Source organism: Ostrea edulis, chromosome 3, assembly GCF_947568905.1.
Source record: "Ostrea edulis chromosome 3, xbOstEdul1.1, whole genome shotgun sequence".
In the NCBI taxonomy this organism is placed as follows: domain Eukaryota; kingdom Metazoa; phylum Mollusca; class Bivalvia; order Ostreida; family Ostreidae; genus Ostrea; species Ostrea edulis.
The window spans coordinates 87,308,117-87,335,837 of record NC_079166.1 but is presented as its reverse complement, the minus strand read 5'-3'; the positions used below and the strand labels follow the sequence as shown (position 1 = coordinate 87,335,837).

The 27,721-nt window shown below is 33.8% G+C and overlaps 1 protein-coding gene across 1 annotated transcript; it reads left to right on the top strand.

Annotated features, from left to right (window-relative positions):
• The first annotated feature begins 733 nt into the window (after positions 1-733).
• Positions 734-24,024, top strand: LOC125674525 (uncharacterized). Its single transcript, XM_056159312.1, has 5 exons — positions 734-852; positions 17,684-17,801; positions 20,597-20,788; positions 21,218-21,325; positions 23,874-24,024. Exons 3-5 carry the CDS (start codon positions 20,602-20,604, stop codon positions 23,948-23,950), a joined length of 372 nt encoding a protein of 123 aa, XP_056015287.1. The 5' UTR covers positions 734-852; positions 17,684-17,801; positions 20,597-20,601; the 3' UTR covers positions 23,951-24,024.
• Positions 24,025-27,721: the final 3,697 nt, after the last annotated feature.

Here is a 27,721-nt window from a genome sequence, read left to right as displayed (position 1 = left end):
ATTCATATTTATGAGCAATGTCTGATAGTCAAATTAGTTGTTTATGCCCATAATTTATAGTCTTTTTTTTTTTCATCAATAGACGAGTACAGCGAAAAAAGCGATTTTGTCAGTATTGACAAGGTTTGAATTTTATATCAAGATAAGAAAAGAACATCAGAGTGTATTTTATTTTTCTGCCACCACATAGTTTTCCTTTCGTTGTTGGAATGGCTCGAGTAACTACGTCATCGCACTGATTGTCAATGTTTAGGTTTTTCAGTGGATCCACATATGACATTTCGCGATAACAAGCATATAGCACTAGGCCAAAAACGTGAAAATCAGAAATGGCTACATTATTGCAGCTATTTGCATGTACGATAATAGAGAGGTAGGACTAAAAAAATGACATAATTAATGACAGTGCATCCTTGTTTTCACGTATCAATTAGAAAAAAATTTTAGCTAAGTTCGAACAATGTATTGGTATTGATACAGCAGTGAAACGAACTGGCAAATTATATGATTCAATAAATCTAAAAATCGTTTTAACCCAAAATTTTAACAGCAAAAAAAAAGCAATTTCTGTCACCAGTATTTGTTAGCACTTACGATTACACATACAATTGTCAAGAGGGATGTCTATTATTCATATCGTCTGTAAATCATAGTTACAAAAGATGCAAATCTCTCAATGATTTCATTTGACTTATGAACTGTATCATATTTCAAGGAGTAGGGCGTAAAATGCGGTATTCCGTGAATTAGATACAGATACATGCACACAAGGAAATAGTTGGTTCATACACAGCAGACATTGAGGGAAAATGTTACCGTGATATTTTACAGCTATTTTTCATGGAAGTTAAAGTAAGTTTTCATTACTTTTTATTACATCAATAACCATTATCTGTTTAGAACTAATTATGGATATGTTTACACGTTAAACAACAATGGGAGGTGTGGTAACCTTTGTAGATAAGTTCATGCGAGCTTTTTCCACATCTTATCTGTTTGTTTATGTTGCACCTGTAGGTAAATGTTGTGCAAATGAAAAAAAAAATCAAAAATAGATTGGCGCAATTCATGATATTGAATATCAAAACCCAACCCAAGGGGATTAAAACATTATAATGTATATGAGCAGAAAAAAGACATGCCTGACAAAGAAATGAAAAACTTGAGGTTTTGTATAGAAAATGTGGTTGCGTAGTATATATGATGTTATGCATTACAGGCAATACTTTTTTCTTTACAAAATCATAATTTCTTTACAAATGATCAGCTTCTCACCCATCACCTGGATGAAGAGTTTAAATATTACAATGTTAACTGACTATCCATAGCCGTTATGGGTAATTTGAATAAGATCCGTTTCATTGAAGATATTTTGTAAACTTTACATATTACCATCACATTGTCTGATTTAGAAATCTATAATATATGTCAGAGTGCATCTTATTACACGTGACATTTTCTCGATTGGGACTTAAAGCAAGAACAGTCAATTTGAACGTAAGAGATATGGCATCTGATGTGCAACTGCTCATATTTTCCACAGCGTAGTTAAGGCTCCCTGAGAAAAATCACAAACTGTACCTCAGTGCACTTCACACTATATGACGACACGATCTCAAAGTACGCCAAGACGTACAGGTCTAAAACTGTATGGCGGGGAATCTGCTATGATATTGTCTCGCCATGTTGTACCGTTATCAAGTGTTTACACTGCATATGTGTAAATATGTTTGTCAAATGATATTTTACAATTTTTAACTTTGATAATATGTATCTCTTATTTTTATATATAGTATGTGCTACGGTACATTTCATATTGAATCGTGATCTTTGAATCGTCCCTTATTGATTTACACACCCATTTAGAATGTAGAAAATGTGTACACGTAGACATGTACGTATGTACATCTCAACTAGACACATGCGCAAGATAAGGATTGTTTGTTGATAGTTTGTGTGAAACAAGGTGAGGAAAGATTTAATTATGCAAACTTAGGTCAATGATTATTTGCAAAAAAAAAATATCCTCATATTTGAAAATGTTGATAATATTTGGTCTAATATGAACAATGTTAGGACTATTAATGTATTACCAAAGCAAATATATTATAATATTCTTCACCGTTCCAATTACTTTACATTTCAATACTATGCGATCTTTCACATGTGCCGAAGCGATTTATTATAGAACCTGTACATTGTATAAATATCGATTCAGGTGATTGTTACGAACATGTGACAATTACATATTCCCAATTTCGTCAATATAATAAATAGTAATAAAAATACACTTATATAGCGCCTTATCTAAAAATACTCTAAAGCGCTGTACAACATACTAAAATTTACAATTGATAATTAAAAGAAAAACCATAGAATACACAACGAATAATCCTTACACATATAAGCATGAATGCAACATTATGTCATAATGGATAAACAGTACAAATCAAGACAGTTTAAAGTATAAAATATGAAATAATGTAATAACCATCTACGTAGCGACATGGGCTTTGGCGACATAAGAACGGGATTTTGGGATTTTGGAGTGTTAAATTTATTAACGTTACACAGTGTGGGAAGCCTGAAGATTGCCGAGTTGGTACTGAAGTTCAAGCTATGATTTCAAATATATATATAAGAAATCAAGGTTTAGATTATTGAAATAAAATGAATACGAAAGGTTACACAATATTAGTATCCAAGTTCAGTAAAAGTTCATATTTCTTTATAGAATATAAGTAAGAACATTGAACATTTCTAAAGTGAAAAAAAATCTAGTATGGATGTACACATCACAATTTTTAGAGAGACGTGTTGGGAATTAAAAGCTGTAAATGCAATTTTAGTGAGGGGAGAGCAAACTATCATTTGATAAGTCTTATGACAAAAAGACGTTCTTCATATGTTCGAATCTACATTTGTTGAACTTAAATCAATTAGCAATGTAATGTGGTGACTTTGTTTCGGTAAACTGTGATATGAAGTAACTGAAATAGTGTTGATCCTTTATGTTTAGAGGGTTCTAGCTATATGACTACAATTATACATGTATATATCTCCTTTCTGATATGTCCAGGGATCCGTTTTTTTTCCCTAACTTCTTATTTCTTATAGAAGTTATAAGATTGATGACTGTTCGTTTTCGGCATCTTTTCAGTTTGATTGGATGTAGTGATTTGATCTCAATCATGATATTGATATTGGTGTAATGGAGTTTGGTAATACACTGTGTAAATCATGGATGACAAATACTCATAGTCTTAACAATTATCATATATCTGCTTATGTTTCAACATTTTCGTTTACAGTCAGTATTTGGCAATTTCTACAGCTGTTTTAACGATTTAAGTTACAAATGCAACATGCCAATAGGCAAAATAATGTTTGACGTTTTTATGTCATTATATAGGCCGTTCTTTGCATGCTAATTTTGATACAAAATCTGAGATAGGATATGAGGTCATGCGATTATTTGGATTAGCATATCAATTTAAATAATGTATTCATTTAAATCAAAATAACTAGAGATGATAATAATTTGAGACTATATAATCCTACCAATTTCAATCAGGAATTGACGGAATACTGATTTCATGAAGTATAATTGTTAAATTTCTAAATCATAAATACGAGTTTAGGGAATTGCATCATCTAAACATTGTTAAAAGTTTAAGACAATACAGTTATATCAAGTAGTATAATCATTTGAATTGAAACACGGCGATAACACAGAGGATACCAAATTCTTGGAACATAGTAATGATCTAATTCATACCTGGATGCTGACTTTTGGGTCATCGATTTTCATCGATAGTATTTTTTGTGTGGGTGAATGGGAAATCTGATTTCTAACATCCGTACAGGTAAGAAAAACCCTTGGTAGCAGGTCATATAAATGCCATCGTTAGCAGAAGTAACATACAACAGTATTTCATTTTCAAACATCTATCAATTCCACCTCCTTTTAGATGTAGTATCAAATTAAATTGATGTGGTCGGATACGACAGTAATATAGATGCATGATATAATACAGAATAGATATGTTTTATTGTAAATAAAAATCATAAAAATTCCCTCGATAGATTTTCATTACAAATGTTTTGCTTCTATAATTGTTCGCTATACGTCATGTCGAGAAATTTATATTCATAATTAGACGTCACCAGATATATGCGAAGTACCTCAAATGTAGACCTCTGATTAGCGCTCAGACCCGTAGCAGTATAGTTTATTTTGTACCAATACCTGTCACGAGACAGAACATCCGTTTTTAAAGACGTATCTTAAAGACTCGTGGTGACCGAGTGTTTGGCGAAGGGGGAATTGCACATATTATTTACGCCTTATGTTTGACACGATCATGACACGGGCGTGGCTTCAACTCTCGATTTCCCTGTTACGAAACTGCTTTGAAAGGGATCAACTGTAAGACAAATACACAGAGAGTAAAAAGTATATGTATTTCAGTTTTTATGTTTATATCATGGTATACTAAAACACAACCAACAACACGTACTTTAACATTACACTGCTTATTTAGGTCACATTTATTGTATTGGAAAATAGATTGTTACCAGGAAAGAATGAGTCACATTAGTCATTCAACCATGAAACATCCTTTATATGATAGTATCTTGTGTTGCCAGGAGAAATTCTATTTTAAGACTAGACCACGTGACAAAGTAGAGTAAAATCTTATGTTCGTGTAACGCGTTATAGACAGCAAAGACACGTTAGTGTGCCTGATGATATTGCAACTCCTAACCTTATTGAAAACCAGATGACTGATGAAGCTATACTTGTAAACTTTTCATAACGTACTAAGCCGTAGAAAATGGTGTATCTAGAGAAAAATATCTTTACGGGGATGCAGCAAATCTTAAATACAATTTTAGCATAAACAACCCTCTAAAAGTTATTTTCACAACACTTCATATAAGGCTTTAAATCCACACATATGTCAAAACCCTATACGAACTCCCTTCTCTCAAATATTTCATATTATGTTGCTGTCAAATCTTCACAGAAGCGAATAAGATATGTTAGGAATATTTTTTTATTTTTATTCTATTTCATTTTCTTAAGTCTTTTGGCGGTATTTGTATTATACTAATGAGAAAGATATTTATTTCTGTGATCCTGTGAAGATATTTGTCATAATCTTTCTAAGTATATATCCATGATAGTCAAAAAGAGCCTCTCTTTTAAAGCAGCAGAATTTTAGATACCTGGAATCTATTTAAATTTGATGTAATACATTTTCAAAGGAATCAGTTTTCATATTCAACACACTTTACTGATTTCAGAAAAAAAAAATTAAAACGCATTGTTATGAAAGACAATTATCTGATAGGCACTTCTTTGAAACCATACAAATCTTTTTGAATTGGTAGAGGCAAACACAGAATGGGATTTCACTTTTCCATGAACTGCAATATGACTGAATGGTGACTGCATGATAACGTAATCATTGATATATTATTATTCATTCACATTTCAGCAAGCATTCCATTGGCATTCAGTTCAATAAATGCCATGAGTATTTAAGTGACCTTTTATCACCTTTCAGTGACCATTCAGTAAAAGTTTCAGTGACCATTCAGTAAAAGTTTCTGTGTCCTTTCAGTAAAAGTTTTAGTGGTCATTCAGTAAAAGTTTTAGTGGTCACTTATTGGGATATCTATGAACAGTTTGTTATATTTCAGTGATCATTAAGCCATTTACTTCCATTAACACTTCATGTTCTTTTAGTTCCCATTAGGTAGATATTTAGTGTATTTTTGTCTCGTTTATTATTGAGTAGTTATGTTTACGTTATGTATGGGTTGTTCAAACAATTTATTCTCTATTTACACAAAAATGGTCATCCGCATATTTTTTTGTAATCGATTAACTATATTCATGTAAAGTTCAATTTCCAGTCTTATAGAAGAGTGTAAAAGAGAGAGAGAGAGAGAGAGAGAGAGAGAGAGAGAGAGAGAGAGAGAGAGAGAGAGAGAGAGAGAGAGAGTATGTACTTAACTATATTGATGAATCTAGGCACTTATGACGCTTAATTATAGCCGTTAGATAGAGAATGAAGTCAGAAAGAAAGCAACAACACGTAGAATAGCAAAATAATTTATATCAGGGTTAGGTTAAACCTAACACTAACTCACTATATCTACATGAATTACGTTCATCTGATGAAAGTGGTAGTTTAATGAATTCTGAAATTTAAAAGAAAGTGGTTAAACACCCAAAAATAATACTGTACGATATCTTCACGGATCACTAGATTTGATTAGGGCTTATCTATGATTATTGTTGCCTACCAGGAATTTATCTGGCCGACAAACCAGGGTGTTTTGTATACTTCTGATACATACATGTGTCTGAGGGCCGTCTCTAGAGTGTATGTGGTAATAGTATTTGTATAATGAGCTGATACATAGTCTATACTTCCCATCCGCTGTGGACAAATCATTGCTATCAAAACTATAGAAAAAGCCATAAAAGCTATAAAGATATTGGACTTCCTCAAAATCTAAAGAGGTAATTATTGGCTGATGTTGTTATCAAAACATTTCTCTGGGGTACCTGCAGACCACAGTCTCTGTAGATGTCAATCCACCTGACATCTATTGTCAATTATATGATTGACAGGCGGTTCACCATTGGTCATCATACAGGTAAAAGCTGGGGTGTTATCTTAAAATTGGGTCTCTAAAGTACGAATTGTTGTTGAATAAACAGTGGTATATTATTACAGACATTGAAACTCAAATCATAAAAATATTGCAGGGAAATTGTAAAAATATCTACAATCATTTTGATTAAAATTTCAAACATTTATCAGATAGACTACTTAATAATATCGTATATGAAAGGTGAATATAACGAACAGATATCAATCTCCTCGAGGTTACTGAAATTGTCGAATGATTATTGCAATAAGAGATATGTCTAGATCATGATTTAAATATGACTAATTGACCATTAAACGATCAGTGGATGGTCACTAAATGTAACTAAACAATGAATTAAACGTGGCTGAAATGTGAATGAATGATCTGTGAAACTTATTTAATTTCAATTAAAATGTGACTGAATGGCCACTAGAATGTGACTGATATATCACTGAAAAACTACTGAATTATCACTGAGATATTGTGGATTGAAGTTCAAAATATATCAGATTGTTAAATAATGCGATGTAAGGCTAATTGGTTATGATCATTCACATTTCCTTTCTTATAAAGTTTGAAAAATGTTGTTTATGGTATGATTTTAAGTGTTAATGAAAACGTGAAAATAACAAATAGAGTTTATTTTCATGATTCACATAAAGAATTAAAAACAGAAATACCCCGAAAGAAAGCGTCATCACTACTGACAAACTAGTTGATGTTACACGGATTTCAAAAGTGTTTTCAAAAGTGTCATTTAAAAAGGCAGTATTTCGCAGATTCTATGGTCGTTACAACGATCTAGTTTGCGAATATACAACCAATTATTGAGTCAAATGCTGTCTGGCGTATTCATACCGGTTGTGAGGCCGTTCTTGGCGCATTGATCTGACTACGAACTATTCCGTTTACTAAGGGGTGCCTACTCCTCCCAATCACCTGGTCACACCTCGTGTTTGCCCAACTCTCTGTGTTGTATTCCTTATAGGAGTTATGAGATTGATCGATGTTCGTTATCTTCTCCTTTTTATAATATCTAGGGTCGATGTTGAAATTGACCGATGGTTATGAAGCTGTTCGGGTGATAAAGTGCAGTTGTAGCAAAACCTATATTTGTGTTACCATGGCAATATTTAATATTGGAATTACTTCAATAAGTTACCTGAGCAAAATATTGTCTCTTCATAGTTATCAACGTCCCTTATCAAAACTTTTTGCAAAACATAATTAGGCTCGGTGAATGGGTTGTTAATGGTATATTGTGGCCAAGGTTCCTAAGTCTAATTTGGATGTTGGTTTGTTGAAAACATTTACAGACCGAGATAATAAGCATCGCCTTCAAATTTCCCTCGTCATTGAACCCTTGTCAATCAAGAAAAATTAATCTTCAGATTAGATGCTAGAAATTGTTGGACATTTGGTTACTAGTCTTGGTGTATACCTTATCTATCTTATCTGGCGACCGATGCATCTCTGCAATCTGTTGATACTTTCCGCGTAATCCAGCTCGAGAGGGAAACGGTTTTGGCTCTAATTACACAATAATAGTAGTAAATGTTGCATCCATTTTCATAAATTATAATAGAATATGTTAAGTTATCCTTAGGAATGGGTACGATTGATAATTAATATTATGGATTGTTAGAATATAATTTACAAGGACATCGATTTTATGCTAAACAGATTAATTAAAAGTGAATATACTGCACGTTGATGAAATCTTGTTTATACCCAGTTGAACATTTTTAAGCGTAATTTTCCATCAAAACATGGTGACAAAAGTATTTGTAGCTGTCAACTTATCGAAGGAGAAATTAGCCACTATAAGGGTTCTTTCTTGCGTATAATATGGTTGGAACTGGAATCCAGATTCTATATCTGGACCATTTATTGAAGGAGCTGTTGAAAAATTCGAATGTCCTGACTGTTGTGTAGGTCATACGTTATGGACGAGTCACACAGACAACTTTGGTAGCCAGATAATTATGGTGTGCTGTCCACAAAAACTAATTCAAACAGAATAAAACTTTCTAAACATGTTGAAATATGTTGAGTCATCGTGGGGCGTGGGACAAAACAAAACAAAAACGAAACGCATCAAAACAAAGAAACACACGTAAAACATTGTAATTTGGGGTATACATGTAGGGACGGATCACAAGATTGGTTCCATGAGTAAAATATTTAATATCCATGTTGATAGAAACAATATGCAGTTGATACATAAAACAGAAAGATAACGTTCAAACAATTTATTGGCAATGATTCAGTCGGTAAATATAATTGGCAAATAATGATTGTGCATTTGAAACTGTTTCAATAATGAACTTCCTGCAATTTCAATTTCCTGTAAAACAATATAGTTGTATGTGACCGCTCGACAGGAGACGCTTACTCATCCTGCGCACCTGATCTCATCTCTTTTATATCCTGGTGTCCGTGCTTGTAAGCTTTCTATTTTGCATTTCCTTTATGATTTATGTAATTGGTCACGATTCTTTATCTTCACCTTCCCTTTGTGGTATTGACTCACGAAAAGTAATATATGACGGATATGTCAATGACTAATTGATTGTTGCTTTACGTCGCGTCCATAACATTTTAACTCACATGGAGAGGTATCCACTTCTTTTTGGAATGCCACAAATTAAGATATATGATTTGCGCCGAGGATCGTAGGAAATGCGTGTTGTTAATGCGCGACCGCCGGCCGTGACACGATGCTTCCGTCTTTAAAATCAGACCCGACAGAACCGCGATTTTTACTGTTAACTGCCGAGCGTATGGCAAAGGTGTAATCAATGCATATTTTATGTTCATATCAAACATAATTTATTCAGAAACTTCTACGTGAGAAGAAAAAAAAAACCAATATGTTCCTGTGGTTTTCAATTCAACGTTTAGATATATCGACAACGCAATATTTATTAACAATGATAATTTTCATTCATATGTCGATTCGAAATATCCCAGTGAACTCGAAATAAAAGACACCACATAGTCGTCTCCTTCTGCTTCATACTTAGACATTTTATTGAAAGTAGACTTAACGGTAAACTGACAATTCAACTGTATGGCCAACAGGGTGATTTCAGTTTCTCCATAGTCAACTTCCCATATTTATGTAACAATATTCCATTATCACCTGCATATGATGTTTTTATTTATCAACAGTTTCGATTCGCAAGAGTTTCCTCTGCTGATTTTGATTTTTTTTAAATCGAAGCAGACTACTGGCAAACGAGTTGATGGTGCAAGGGCTCCAATAGTCTTGTTTAAAGTCAGTATTTCGCAAATTCTATTATCAGTATAATGATTTAGTTTGCCAATACAACCTACCATTGGGTCAAATGCTGTCTGAGGTGTTTCATTTCAGATAAAGCAGAATTTCTCTGCTTGTAAATGCAGGCTCATCGGGTTATCAGGTGACATATTGAAAAAAAAATTACAACATTTTTTCAAAGTATTGCAGAATTAAATATATAGGAATAAGACAAATACCGTCGTTTTATTACGATATTGTGAGTTTCATTTGCATTGCATTCCGGAGTCAGACATTTTTATATAAATATAGCAATACAGAGTATTTAAGCGACATTGGTTTTGCTTAAGTTCACACATCATTTATGGAGAAAAAGAGTTAGAGAGAGAGGTTAAATAGAGAAAAATAGAGATAGAGAGAGAGGTGGTTACAGAGAGAGAGAGAGAGAGAGAGAGAGAGAGAGAGAGAGAGAGAGAGAGAGAGAGAGAGAGAGAGATCATCAAAAATGTACATAACTATATTGATTGATTTTGGCACTAATGACGATTAATTTTTGCCGTTACATAGAAAATGAAGTAAGAAAAAAGCAACAACAAGTAAAATAGCAAAATAATCTATATCACAGTTAGGGTTAAACCTGACACTAACTCACTATGTCTACATGATTTGCCTTTCCATCTGATGAAAGTACTAGTTTAAGCAATTCTGAAATATAAAACAAAGTGGTTAAACACCCGAAAATGATACCGTACGTTTTCTTCACGGATCGCTAGATTTTGGCAGGGCGTATCTATGATCATTGTTGTCTACCTGGAATTTATATGACCGACAAATCAGGGCGTTTTGTATAATTTTGAGACACACATGTGTCTGAGGGCCGTCTCTAGAGTTTATTGGGTCATAGTACTTGTATAATGAGCTGACACAGAATGTACACTTCCCATCCGCTTTGGGCGAATAATTGATATCAAACCTATAGAAAAAGTTATAAAAGCTATAAAGATATTGGGCCTCCTCAAGATCTAACGAGGTAATTATTGGCTGATATTGTTATCAAACATTTATCTGTGTTACCTGCAGACCACAGTCTCTGTGGATGTCAATCCACCTGACATCTATTGTCAATTACGTGATTGACAGGCTGTTCACCATTGGTCATCATACAGGTAAAAGCTGGGGTGTTATCTTAAAACTGGGTCTATAAAGTACGAATTGTTGTTGAATAAACAGTGAAATGTTAATTACAAGGGATATATTATTACAGAAATTGAAACTCATGTCATAAAAATAGTGCAGTTATATCGCAAAAATATCTACAATCATTTTAGTTAAAATTTCAAACATTTATCACATAGGCTACTGAATAATCCCATATATGAAAAGTGAATATAACGAACAGTGACCAATCTCATCTAGACTACTGAAATTGTTGAATGATTATTGCAATAAGAGATATGTCTAGATGATCATTTAAATATGACTAATTGGCCATTAAGCGATAAGTGAATGGTCACTAAATGTAACTAAACAATGATTTAAACGTGACTGAAATGTGAATGAATGATCAACGCAATTTCATTGAATTTCAATTAAAATGTGACTGAATGGCCACTAAAATGTGACTGATATATCACTGAAAAACTACTGAAAGATCATTCAGTGGTAACTAAATTTTGAGTGAATGGACACTGAAGAGATACTGAATGATCCCTGAAATGTTAGTGAAAGGTTTCATTTCATCTGAAAGTTCTCACCTGCTCCAGTGTGGATAACCTGCATATTATTTAGAAACATATAAATCAAAAGGTTTTAAATCGTTGGGAGGATTTATGATAACCATCGCTATGTCCCATTTTACCTTAACAGTCTACTGAAATGTATATTTCTATACAACACATTTGCTCTCTAAGATAGGGTTTCTGAATACATATTATTGCGGCTATGTTGGAAATTTGAATGTGTCGGTTTTATTTTTACAGTGTTGGATTGTGAATATCTGCAGATGTTTAATTAATATTATCATCATATACTCATGTTTGCGCATATTAGTTTACGACAATTTCTCTAAATTTACTGTGTGTAACCGTATCCCAGTGGTATTTACAAAGATAATTCACTCATATGCAGATAAATACTGTACAAAATGTGTCATGTATTGTCAACATATTTCCCTCATCTGCCGGGATATAATGACAGAAAAAGATGAAACACTTGAAGCGTTCACCCTGACATTTTTGGTAATATGCGTGCTATGTATTGTAGATGTGGGTATATCATAAGTTGCTCCCCGAAATAATATAAGTGCAATATAATCCCCTTGTTACAGAACGGTTTCTAAACTTAAATATCATTGAAAGACAACTGAGTAGTCACTAAAAGGCCATTGAATGGTAGATGAATATAGGCAGAATGGTCATTGAAATGTACCCCTCAATCAATCCCCTGGAATGTCACTGCAATGTCACAGAAACGTACATTCTATTTCTAATGGAAATTTCTCCTTTTCTCTTGTGCAGATTAGCTATGTAGAATTTAGAAATCATACAAATCAAAAGGTTTTTAGTTGTAGGAGGCACTTATGATAACTGCCAATGTGGCCCAATTTACCTAAACAGTGTACTTACATGTGCATTTCCAAACCACTCATTTACCCTCTAAAATAGGTTCTCTAAATACACATTATTGCGGCTATGTAAGAAATTTGATGTCTCAACTTTATTCGTACACTATTGGCATGTAAATGTATGCAGATGTTTGATTAACAATAGTATAATATAGCTTATATTTGCGCAGCTCTTTTACGACAATGCCCCTAAATGACGCTGATGTGTAACCGTATCCCATAGGTGTTTACGAAGATAGTTCAAGAATATGCAGATATAGACTGTACAAAATGTGTCATGTATTGTCAAAATGACCTTTCACTCACCTGTCGAGATCTAGTGACAAAGAAATATTATACGTTTGAAGCATCCACCCTGACATTTTTGTAATGTACCTGCTATATATAGCAAATGTGGATATACCATATGGTTAAGTTGTTCCCTTTTAAAGGGGGTTGATGGGGTTGCACGATAATCCACGTTGTCTTAAACCACATCCGTACGTGAATTAAACGACCAACTCAATTATTGAGCAGATATAAGCAGCGAAACGTCCAAAATACATGTTCTAACTAACAGGTGTATGCGACACGCTGTCTGTATAGAAATTTGAACTCTCCAAAATTCAAACTATATTAGACACACACCCTGTAATTGTGGATTGTACTTCATAATACGTTATATTCATAAATACTGCGATGCAAGCTGTGTTGGTTATGATCATTCATATTTCCTCTGTTACAATATTTGAAAAATACAGTTCCGAGTATGATTTTTAAATGTTTAAGAACATGCTATTGAAAAAGCGAAGATAAGGAACAGTGTTCAGTGTTATAATTCATGTAAGGAATAAGAAATAAGAGTAGGAACAACTGCGATTAGGATAATCACAACCCCTGGACGCATCAAAGAGAGGGTCAATTGGCTAGTAGGAGTAAACATTCTAATTCCATAGTAATGAACGATGTTAAAATCAACTGGCGATAAAAAAAAAAACGTTTGGTCATTCAGTACACTTTTTAAAAAGGTTATATTTGTGCTATCATGTTAGTCTGTTGCAACAAATTGAATAGGTTAATTTATCAAAAATAGTGTCCACTTACAATTATGACAAAACATGATATTTGGATTCTGAGAATAATACCTATTGAAAGATAAAGCGACATCGGTTATTGAGTATAGTGAGGATGAAATATGTTCATTGATGTCTCTTTCGAAAACTATTAAACGATAATTTTCAGAGAAGTGCTACATATCTGTGTATGTATGGTGATCATGAAACGGAAATTAGTTTGTAAGTGGTAGAAAATGTGGTTTATGTTAAACATAGAGCAAAACAATAACCGAAAAACAAAAAATAAGATAAAAATTAAACAAACACAGAACACAAATAAAAAAAACCCAAACAACTCAAGACATTTCTAACACAAATCAAAATACTATATCTCCACATTGATATAGACAGTATGTAAGATAACAGATGTGATGTTAAAATTTATAGACACTGAGTCAGTAAAATAATGAAGAAAAGTTGCATTGTTATTTCAAATTCATTGAATAACCTATTTAGTTTATGATCAATAGAGCATTGGGTTTGTACTCAGAGAACAAATGGTATGGCCCCACTTTTTTGGCACGCTGTTTTTGGTTATATTTAGCTCTAAATCTTCTATGTTATTTCGGATTTCAAACATTTCGATTGAGCATCACTGAAGATACATTATTTTTTTCGAAATGCGCATCTGGTTCATCAAAATTGGTACCGTATAAGTTTTACACTACAACGGTTAAATATGATTTGCCTTAGGAATAAATCAATGTATTTTCGATATGTACATATATCCATGCAAAGAAATACACATACCATGGATAACCCATAGGCGCCCGAAAGCTTATTTACAATAAGGTCCCTTTAATCACTGATGTTTGCGGGATGTTTTTTTATGGATATAATAATTGATTCTAATGGTTTGCCAAATCCTTGCGATTATAAGTCACGATTTTGCTTTAATTATAAGACCCGATTGTAAAAGGGATTTTCTTTAATTAGTTAGATAGTCACGTTATACAGTGACATCACATGTGACACTTTTTTCGAGCAGTTGATTTATGGAATAGTTTTGGATGTATTTAAAACCTCAACTTTTCTTCCAACATTATTCTCCATAAAGAATGCTTATTTCAATGTTGAACATTTTGCTAGTCTTAACATTTTTTACCATATATGTTTTAACCACTAGTGCATACAAATGGCGATGTAAGCACCTACGAGCGTAGCGAAGAAACCAATTATAAATTCTTCAATTGCAAAGATTGATTGCATGGGTCGCAGTCTAAACACTATTTGTTACATTTCCCTGAACGTCTGTAATTTGCGTTGTATTATATAATAAGCTGTGTCCATGATATTCAATTTTGAATCAACAATAGTGATCCGTGTACCATCGTTCACAATTAGGTCTACTGCTACGGACGCATTTTAAATAAAATCGATCAAATGGATTTAAAGTCACTATACTTTATAACGTAAGTAAAGTTATGGCCTTCTTTGTGATCGACGCGAAATAGTAACGGGGAACGTGGATTGATACTGTGCTTGCTTTTCTTGTTCATGTTTTTTTTTAATTTGTATAAAAGCGTAGAAATTCAATTTAAAGTAAGGTTTGTAATATTTCATTATATATAAATGCGTGTTCAATTGTTTTCGATTTTTAAAAGTGTTGTAAATCGACAAGTTGGTAAAAATTTGGAACATAAACATATAATGTTACAGGGTCATTTTTAATCTTTACGTGCGGATATTCATTTTGTGAAGTAATGAAGAACAGAACAGAACGCATGTGTCATAGTTCTGCTTATCATCTACATAACCACTTTCTCACAGTTTAGCTCGTTTTGTGCCTGAAGCGGAATTAAAGAAGCGACTTTCCAAATAACAAACAATAATTATTCAAATTAAAATAAGTGATTTACAAATGAGCCGTTCCTACCAAAAAGGCCTTTGTTTTATCCAACAATGTTTTTTTTTCAAAAGACGTCATAATGAAAACAGACAACGTCATATTTTACATACTTGTAAATAAAAAGGTCGCGATTACCAATCATGAGGTGGTTGTCATCTTTGATTGACTGTAATATTTTAATGACAATTAATATTGCTCTAATATTTTGAGGAATGTTCTCTGTAGTTCACACTTTAGCACTAATATACTTAAGGGTCGTTCTTTGCTAGCAATATATATATATATATATATATATATATATATATATATATATATATGTAACTAAAAAAGAAAGGTACAGAAAAACACACACACACCAATGGAACTATGGCAAGTATCCACAGGCTTAGCAAAGCAGTACTAAAAAGGACCCCATTGGAAATAAGCTTTCGAGCTTAATGGGATATTCTTGGTATCTTATGTATGTATGTTTGCATGTATGTATATACCGAATAAAATTTATTTATTTATAAAAAAAAGAAAGAAAGGTACAGAAAAAACGCACACACACCAATGAAACTATGGCAAGTATCCACAGGCTTAGCAAAGCAGAACTAAATAAATAAAGCAGTAATTGAAACAAAAGAAACTTCGGAAAATTAAGTTACTTAAGACATTTCTCGTTCTAGTAACACCGAGTCCCATCAAATCGTAGTTGACACATCAAATCCTTGCAGACTATATAGGTTGTAAATGGTATTGGGTGCCCGAGGTTATTTACATCGATACCATCGCTAACGTCATCATCGCAACCATCATCGTTATCATCATTATTACGATGAAGTCATCATGACAAACACCATCACCATTGTTGTCATCATATCATTATCTTCACCACAGATATGACGCTACAGCATTATTCGATTTTGGAAGCCGTTTGATCTTGTATTATAATGGAAACCTTTTCATCGGCAATTAATTAATGGAAATAGAATATTGTAAATACGTGTACAATAACACAACATTGTTGTTGTTCGTTTCTTTTCTGAGTGATTTGTTTACAAATTGGTGGTCTATAAAATGGTGGACCAAACATTTGGTCAATTTTTTCCACACTACCAGTTAATGAAAAAGCAACACCCGAAGACAAAATGAAAGAAAACACGGAATAATAGTTCATTTTACGGGTAATATGTAAAAGAAATGTTAAAAATATCGATAGAAAACCTTAATACTATATAAGCACGATCTCGCTGATGTCACACTTGAGACCGCATATAGGTAAAGTTTCCAGTTAATGGCAGCAAAGGTGACATTGCAGAACAAAAGTTAAAAGTACAATTTGCCACAAAATTAGCAGAAAAATAATTTTATAAATAGACACCACGATCAGTTGTCCATGCATAAGTCATCATTTCCCTTACAAACATGAACGACGGAGTAAGATAATGTCGTATTAGCGGCCCCTCACTTTTATAGAAGAAAATGGCGAAAATAATGCAGGTATTGCTCCGCTGTGGCAATGTACCCGTCAGTCTTACATGACGGCTGACCCCGAAGTCATTGTTTTAACCTTTCTGATCTATTTGCAGAGAATCATGGTTAAAACTAATTCCAAGGGTGTATTCGGTATCGTATACCCATGGTTATCTTAGTTTCCTGTTGCTATTTGTAAAAGTGCATTAACAAAGACTACTCTTTTAAGGTAAAATTCCTTTCGTCGACACAAAATAGCTAATTGGTTCCCCAACACATACCTTGGAAAAATTGAATAAAAATACAACTCAATCCACACCATAATTACAACCTTAAACCAGTAAATCAAGACAAAAAAGAGACACTCCATTCCAATGCAATGTTCCTTACAAGTTATCAACGTAATCGTTGGCTTGTTTGTCGATTGAATACAATCCGTTTATATAAAATGAACAACGGTTGTTTTCAAACCTAATGTTATATGACGGTACAAATAATCACCTGTAAAATATCGATAATATATGCATATTGCAAGACTTGCTTTCCGATCTTTTTTTCAAACTAAAGACTAACACAATATATTTCATCTAAAATGCATTTTAACTCATTTCTGACTTGGGAAGATTAATTTTACTAGAAAATTAATATCTTAGTTAAGCTTTGACATGCCCTTTATAAAGACATCTGTTTGCTTGTTAATTTTTTTTGAATGTTTATGACATTTGCAGAAGGTGTTCGTTGATAATGGAATGATGCACACACAACGCGATGTTGCAGACGGCTCGAAGAATTGAAAAAAAAGTGGATCATCAGTTGGATGGGGAGGACAGAAATTGATGTTAATTTGTAAGCATTAAATATTGTAATATTTCAAGACCTGATAGAAAAAGTAAACATTAACCTGTGTACAATGAACAATAGCATTAACGTATATCATATTAAGCTGAGCACTCTTTATGGAAGGTATACAATTGTTAGTTGTTCGTTGTCTTCATCTTTTCACGTACAGCATAGTTTAGTCGTAATAAAGGAATAAAAAAGTCGCACAAGCGATATAAGAAATAACACGTACGAGATAATCAAAATGATAGAGATAATACGTTGGAGAACTACTTATGGCGACTCTACGACTGAAGTAAGTTGTACGTACTTACGAAATCAGAAATCTTATGAAAGGCACATATAGCGAACAGTGATCAATCTCATAATATATTTTCTTATGCACGACGACATATTTAGTCCCGAGTACAAGATCGCAAAGTTAGTCATACAACTGAGCAACTTCGTAAGAACAAAACTGCATGAATGAGATAATGTGTCGTACGTGTGAGATGACTCCATTAGTATTCAAATTCGTTATTCTGATTGCTCCTTTGAAACCGAAGAACAATATACGTGTTTTGATATTTTCATACACAGGATACAAAAAAATCAAAACACACAATTATTTTTTTTTTCCGGATAGCAATCAGTATAACATTTTCGAGACCTCCCTTGTTCTTTCGACGCAATGCCTTATTGTAACTGGTGTTTTCCATTATTCTTTTTTTTATTTTGCGAAGAGGATTCTGTTTCGTATTTGCGTCGTCTATGATATTGTCGAGGGAAATAGATAGTTTCCTGAGCTCGATAGCCATTTCCAAGCTTTTGCTTCTTCACTTATCACTAGTTCCATACGATAGCGACAGGTGTATTTATTTTCAAAGGCGGCTTTTTCCAAATGCTCTTGAAAACTACTCAATGCAAGTTGAAGATAAAGAACTGTGATCAATTTCATAACTCCTAAAAGTCGATATTTCGACATGTAATTTTCAGCAATTATATTCGATAACTGCCTAATAGCATTCACATTCAATGAAAAAAAAACTCTGGAGCTTGATAGGGTTAGGGAAATCCCCAAATTTGCTCTGCATTTCCAGACCATGGTGTCAATATCTTCCCATTCAAAACAACATCTTTTTATGAAAAAATCATTTGTAGCCTAAAACATTGAACACACTAAGTAGATAATGACAACACATAAGCGACGACACTAAGTTTTAGAGACCGAAAAGTGTTAAGAGTATTTGCTAAATATTTCAAAAACTAGAAAGAAAACATTATTGCATTAACTTTTTGCAACTGCTGATGTCAATAAAATTATAATGCATTACTTTGTAACACTTGTAAGTTCAACCTGATAATGGGACTTTTATGCAAATTAAATTAGTGAAATGCATCAAGTAGAGGGTTCATATAGGTTGCCTATCCCATCAATTCATTTGATGACTATTGTTTAAACTAATATCCACCATAATGCATATGGACATCAACTATGTTCCATTATCAGCAAACCTATTGTTATATTACTACAAGACAAAACATGTGCACCGTTTCTACACGGGAATCAATATTGTACCCTTCAGCTCAATTATTAGATATATCTTTGCTCATTTCCTCCCGGTGTCCATTCGTTATATATCATACATACATTACAGAGTCTCCAAGTCTTCTTTAAAGGACATATCACATGTTTGCAAAGTATACAAAAGTATATGCATTTTGTCTTTCATATACATGTACTTACATGATTAATTCTAATAGTTCGTTCACTGAAATATTGCAATGATTGACCACAATACACACTCAAATCTACGTCCCGATTTAAAAAAAGTATTGTTACTTAGTTAGGCAGTCACTTAGTATAGTGAAGTCACAAAGTGACCTTCTTGGATCAACTGGCCTACAGTCACGAGTGGATTTCGAAACAATGATGAAAACAATAATGAAAATTTAATTCGATACAGCAATTTTAATATCATTTTCAGTTGTATAATATGCACGCCGTTAGGGAGTGGGATCACGGCATTATAGCGTGTAATGTACTTGCTGTCATGCGTTCTCTAAAGAAATTACTTATAATTGAAAGTTAATTCTTTTAATTTGTAATTTTGTAAATATCACCAGTGGGTAAAAATGGTAGCACAAGCTATTTGGTGTTATAATGTGAAGGTTGGTTGGTACAAGTTTGAATTGAATTTCAAGACAAGATCATGATGCTTATGCTTTAGTCCTAACAATGTCTACCTTCTATATAACCCTTTTCTCGCAGTTTATCTGGGTCTCTTTTCGGCTGTTTTTTATTGACAAAGTACCTGTACAAAGGCTACTGGAATATTGTATGACAAAGTTCTTGCGCCGACTCCCTCTCGCCTTCTTTCGAAAAATTGGGGAGGGGAAAGGACTCAGACTACGTAATATTCTATTTACATGGTCAAGAGATATCGTCAGGAGATGTGTACTTCTTATACATTCCTAATTTCACCCTTGGTGTATCCAGTGATCCTTGTTTCTCCTACTCTTAATTTTGTATTTTTGGTGAATTATGTGATTCATCACTGTTTTAGTTATTCATCTCAATTAAAAATACAGTGGTACACAGATTTTAGACATAGCTTTCGGTTAGTTTATATGCAAGTGGTACACGAGTTTATGCATTGCATGATGCTTCAGTTTGTTGAATTGAAGTATTTCAAGATCGGCATCAGTAGTGTGAGAAAATTCCGCTGTATAACTGACTATTAGCTGTATGAAAATTAATTTTAACCCAAGTACAGTTCTAAATGCGATTATGTCTAATCATTATGTGTTATATCATTCAGGAAACATGGCAGTTAAAATGTACCCCGTGGAGTCCTGTCCTGGGGATGGCGACTCTTGGCGGAAGGCTGGAATCGCATTGAACTGTCCAAAAGACACCATCGGCAGAAACCTTTACCAATGTGCCCCTAATGAATATAAGACAGACTTGGTCGAGTTCTGCTTGAAGGGATCCATCGGGAGATTTGAAGAAGGTAATTCCGTGATTTATTTGTCTTTCCACAATATGCTACATTTATGTTGATTTGTTACCATGGGTTCCTCGTTTGACGTTTTTGAGGGAAGTTTATATGTTTTTATTTTACTTTTCACACTAAATGATATATAATGCATCATACTTGGCCACTAAAACAAGTAAACATGGATATTTGGTCACGATATATTTACTTTGATGAAAGTATGGATACTGAATAATGGTTGAAATTATAAGCTTAAGGAATGGCCGTTCCTTCGCCACAACGAACTCGCCATTCGATTCATCCAAAGTTCAAACTTTGGGATATATTCTGTAAAGAAACAGTGACTTCTTTACAAAAATAAAATTTGTTTATTGTAGCGTAAAATTCTGAAAATGAAAGGTAAATGAAAAAAGATAATATCTAAAAACATCCATATATTTGCAGGTTTATGTGTGTACGCTTATCCTAGTGGACACTTAGGTGTGAAGAACTGCACTACGTTTGTGACCGGATGTCCTGAAATGTCCTACAACAACAATGAAATTTACAACTGTAAGCTCAGTATTTATTATTGGAATGTGCTTTCTCTCTCTCTCTCTCTCTCTCTCTCTCTCTCTCTCTCTCTTTCTCTCTCTCTCTCTCTCTCTCTCTCTCTCTCTCTCTCTCTCTCTCTCTATATATATATATATATATCACTCTCTCCATCCATCCATCCGTCAACCATCCATCCATCTATCCATCCATCCATCTCTCTATCTTTATCTATCTATCTATATAGCTATATATCTCTGGAAAAATAATATCCGAAGTAGAAGCAATGTTAAGGAAAAAATGTGCTAGGGACTTAACTAGACCTACATCCGGAACAATGTAAAATATCAAATAGTGGAGGCAATTCTCCTTATCAAGACAAAGAAGCGAGTTACATATGGAAATTTAGCAAATGAACGAAAACAACACAATGTTTAAGATAATCCATTAAAGCTAAGAAACCTGCATGATTGAAGATAGTACGTTCCACTGATGTGTGTGTTTATGTATGCATGTATGTATGTATGTCTATATGTCCCTATGAATGTATGGATTGTGAAGCCTTGTCAGGCAATGATTTAACTGGTGGTAAAGTTGTACAATGTACCATGGTTTGAGCGAAACTCACTTCAAGTGTCGCTTCCGGTGTTTAAGACGACAGTTTATACCTAGTATATGCTGTCACCAGAGCGATGATCAGATGAAGTCGAGACTGACCGACTTCATCTCCCTAGTAAGGCTTGATCGTGTCAAGAAATTGATCTCAGTGACACTTTTCTGTTTGACCTTGATGGCAGTTCACATGAAAACAGCCACATAACAGTGTGTCTCCACTGAAAACCAATGTTGGTGACGATCCCAAAATACAGTCAGACCAGGACAAGGACACTCTCGGTAGAGAGCAGTTACTGTCCATGCAAAGTAAGGACCCTGATATATACTAACCTAGCAAAAAGGCACTTCCACCAGATGGATCCGACAAAGTTGGAAATTGCTTCTAAACCAAGGAACCAAATACGGGATCCTTATACGAAAATGACCACCAATTCAAACACGCCTAGATGAAGTGTAGCATGCGGTTCATCACATGGGGCCCCATTAGTGTACCGTAGGGATGTATGGACTTTTGCTCATGATACACTTATGATAAGCCGTTGAAGTCTCAATAAGTCTAGACTTGTAACATAATTATGAGTCATTTTATTGGCATAAGTTGAGAAATAATGTCTTGGAATTTTGCACATCAATCATGTTTGCCAGATAAACCTAATACTAGAATTGTATCTACGTCTCTTCATTTTATTGCAAAATATGATTGAATTTGAAAGGACTATGGGATTGAACGAATAATGTTGAAAAATTAAATCTATCCTTATGAGTATCCCGGTGTATCTCCAATCGACATTTTGTAAGCAGGTTGGACTTGCTGTTAACGCTAGTGATATGGGAATCAATGCTACTCTGTTTCCAAAACGCAGCGACAATGTAAAAAGACTTGCTTCTCACTGTATAGAGAAACTTAGAAAGTATCAATAAAATAATTCTACCTTAGAAATAAAAGTATCTTGCTTCATTGTTGGCTTTACAAAATTGCAACGGTTAATTGAATGTTACTGAGAACTTTAGTTGATCGTAACACCCTCAGCTTTTGCATAAGCTATCAAAGAAGATTTAATTAAACATTATTTTATTATGATAATGCATAATATGATTGGGAAATAGGCACTGCCTAGATAAGTCATCTCCGTATCAAATAAAATCAAAGACTTGCACGATGAGTTTATTATTACAAGAACATCAAGTTTGACAGCAAACACAAAAAACATTTATCAAAGCCAAAAATGATGTTATTTCTAGATGTTCCATTAAAAGTGACATCCACATGCTTTCTTTTGTAGATTTGATTTGATACGAGGGTATGTGTATCAAAGTTTTAAACTGTGGATAATTAAGTTTTCATCGTCATTCAAACTTTAATGAGGTGGTTGGTTCAGTACATTTGTGATTACTTGACACCTGTGACCTAGATAAGGTTTTAAGCGGTCTCTTTTAGAGCAAAGTTTTTCATCTCACTATAAAGATTGCATAACATTTCATTTACCCCTACACTGTACGTTCTGTGAAAGAAAGTTCGAGATACTTCTTTTTAGTATAATACACTGTAAATGTTCTTCTTTAGAGCACTCAATTAACCCTCGATAAAGCACAGGTAAACATTCATTTAGACTTATTAAACACAAACCGCAGATTACTTTAATTTTGGATTAAACAGTCGATTGCAACAGTTTCATTCTCCAATGCAAATTCAGCTCTGCATTAAACATGCATCGGACGCTGATAAAGTATTGATATCGTAACTTAGTGATCTGTTATTGCTATATATTTTTTCCAAATGTTTGTAAATAAATCTCTGAATTGTCTTTGTGATGTCTGTTTGCTAGTCACATTGGTATTCTGACCCATAATGTGTGTGTGTGTGTGTGTGTGTGTGTGTGTGTGTGTGTGTGTGTGTGTGTGTGTGTGTGTGTGTGTTTCGGTGTGTTTTATGCCTATTATGTCTTTCTTGTAGACCCAGCATGTTTAGAAATAAATCGTGAAGCAGGTTGCTACTTAGCGGATCCCACGTGTCCTCCTATTGACAGGTAAGCTCTAAATTTAATATACATAGAGAGAGAGAGAGAGAGAGAGAGAGAGAGAGAGAGAGAGAGAGAGAGAGAGAGAGAGAGAGAATCAAAAATGTACATAACTATATTGATTGATTTTGGCACTAATGACGATTAATTTTTGCCGTTACATAGAAAATGAAGTAAGAAAGTAAGCAACAACAAGTAAAATAGCAAAATAATCTATATCACAGTTAGGGTTAAACCTGACACTAACTCACTATGTCTACATGATTTGCCTTTCCATCTGATGAAAGTACTAGTTTAAGCAATTCTGAAATATAAAACAAAGTGGTTAAACACCCGAAAATGATACCGTACGTTTTCTTCACGGATCGCTAGATTTTGGCAGGGCGTATCTATGATCATTGTTGTCTACCTGGAATTTATATGACCGACAAATCAGGGCGTTTTGTATAATTTTGAGACACACATGTGTCTGAGGGCCGTCTCTAGAGTTTATTGGTCATAGTACTTGTATAATGAGCTGACACAGAGTGTACACTTCCCATCTGCTTTGGGCGAATAATTGATATCAAACCTATAGAAAAAGTTATAAAAGCTATAAAGATATTGGGCCTCCTCAAGATCTAACGAGGTAATTATTGGCTGATATTGATATCTAAACATTTATCTGTGTTACCTGCAGACCACAGTCTCTATGGATGTCAATGCACCTGACATCTATTGTCAATTACGTGATTGACAGGCGGTTCACCATTGGTCATCATACAGGTAAAAGCTGGGGTGTTATCTTAAAACTGGGTCTATAAAGTACGAATTGTTGTTGAATAAACAGTGAAATGTTAATTACAAGGGATATATTATTACAGAAATTGAAACTCATGTCATAAAAATAGTGCAGTTATATCGCAAAAATATCTACAATCATTTTAGTTAAAATTTCAAACATTTATCACATAGGCTACTGAATAATCCCATGTATGAAAAGTGAATATAACGAACAGTGACCAATCTCATCTAGACTACTGAAATTGTTGAATGATTATTGCAATAAGAGATATGTCTAGATGATCATTTAAATATGACTAATTGGCCATTAAGCGATAAGTGAATGGTCACTAAATGTAGCTAAACAATGATTTAAACGTGACTGAAATGTGAATGAATGATCAGTGAAATTTCATTGAATTTCAATTAAAATGTGACTGAATGGCCACTAGCATGTGACTGATATATCACTGAAAAACTTCTGAATTATCATTGAAAGATCATTCAGTGGTAACTAAATTTTGGGTGAATGGACACTGAAGAGATACTGAATGATCCCTGAAATGTTAGTGAAAGGTTTCATTTAATCTGAAAGTTCTCACCTGCTCCAGTGTGGATAACCTGCATATTATTTAGAAACATATAAATCAAAAGGTTTTAAATCGTTGGGAGGATTTATGATAACCATCGCTATGTCCCATTTTACCTTAACAGTCTACTGAAATGTAGATTTCTATACAACACATTTGCTCTCTAAGATAGGGTTTCTGAATACATATTATTGCGGCTATGTTGGAAATTTGAATGTGTCGGTTTTATTTTTACAGTGTTGGATTGTGAATATATGCAGATATTTAATTGATATTATCATCATATACTCATGTTTGCACATATTATTTTACGACAATTTCTCTAAATTTACTGTGTGTAACCGTATCCCAGTGGTATTTACAAAGATAAATCACTCGTATACAGATAAATACTGTACAAAATGTGTCATGTATTGTTAACATGCCCTCACCTACCGGGATATAATGACAGAAAAAGATGAAACACTTGAAGCGTTCACCCTGACATTTTTGGTAATATACGTGCTATACATTGTAGATGTGGGTATATCATAATTGTTCCCCAAAATAATATAAGTGCAATATTATCCCCTTGTTACAGAACGGTTTCTAAACTTAAATATCAATGAAAGACAACTGAGTAGTCACTAAAAGGCCATTGAATGGTAGATGAATATAGGCAGAATGGTCATTGAAATGTACCCCTCAATCAATCTCCTGAAATGTCACTGCAATGTCACAGAAACGTACATTCTATTTCTAATGGAAATTTCTCCTTTTCTTTTGTGCAGATTAGCTATGTAGAATTTAGAAATCATACAAATCAAAAGGTTTTTAGTTGTAGGAGGCACTTATGATAACTGCCGATGTGGCCCAATTTACCTAAACAGTGTACTTACATGTGCATTTCCAAACCACTCATTTACCCTCTAAAATAGGTTCTCTAAATACACATTATTGCGACTATGTAAGAAATTTGATGTCTCAACTTTATTCGTACACTATTGGCATGTAAATGTATGCAGATGTTTGATTAACAATAGTATACTATAACTTATATTTGCGCAGTTCTTTTACGACAATGCCCCTAAATGACGCTGATGTGTAACCGTATCCCATAGATGTTTACGAAGATAGTTCAAGCATATGCAGATATAGACTGTACAAGATGTGTCATGTATTGTCAAAATGACCTTTGACTCACCTGCCGGGATCTAGTGACAAAGAAATGTTAAACGTTTGAAGCATCCACCCTGACACTTTTGGCAATGTACCTGTTATACATAGCAAATATGAATATACCATATGGTTAAGTTGTTCCCTTTTAAAGGGAGTTGATGGGATTGCACGAATACCCGCTTTGTCTTAAATCACATTTGTACGTGAATTAAACGACCAACTCAATTATTGAGCAGATATAAGCAGCGAAACGTCCAAAATACATGTTTTAACTAACAGGTGTATGCGACACGCTGTCTGTATAGAAATTTGAACTCTCCAAAATTCAAACTATATTTGACACACACCCTGCAATTGTGGATTGCACTTCATGATACGTTATATTCATAAATACTGCGATACAAGGTGTGTTGGTTATCATCATTCATATTTCCTCTGTTACAATATTTGAAAAATACAGTTCCGAGTATGATTTTTAAATGTTTAAGAACATGTTAATGAAAAAGCGAAGATAAGGAACAATGTTCAGCGTTATAATTCATGTAAAGAATGAAAAATAAGAATAGGAAGAAATGAGATTAGGATAACCACAATCCCTGGACACATCAAAGAAAGGGTCAATTGGCTAGTAGGAGTAAGCATTATAATTTCATAGTTATGAACGATGCTAAAATCAACTGGCGATAAAAAAAAACGGTTTGGTCATTAAGGGGATATGATTGTGGCGTTTTTGAAGTCACTACGCAACTCGAACTAACGTACGTAGGCCATGATTGTCGTGACATATTGTGAGTTTCATTTCCATTGCATTCCGGAGTCAGACATTTTTATATAAATATAGCAATACAGAGTATTTAAGCGACATTGGTTTTGCTTAAGTTCACTCATCATTTATGAAGAAAAAGAGTTAGAGAGAGAGGTTAAATAGAGAAAAATAGAGATAGAGAGAGAGGTGGTTACAGAGAGAAAGATAGAGAGGGTGTGTGAGAGAGAGAGAGAGAGAGAGAGAGAGAGAGAGAGAGAGAGAGAGAGAGAGAGAGAGAGAGAGAGAGGTAGAGAGAGAGAGAGATTTTATATTTGGAGAGGGTATGTTGATGTATACAAATTGTTAAATATATATGTCGATCTCTCTGTACCCGTCAATATATAGGTCTCATAACAGGTGTGACCGGTCGACTCACAATCAGTCCACAGGGGATGCTTACTCCTGGAGGGTACCTGACCCCAGATGTCCAGGGGTGCGTGTTTGCCCCACCCTCTGTTTTGTATGTCTG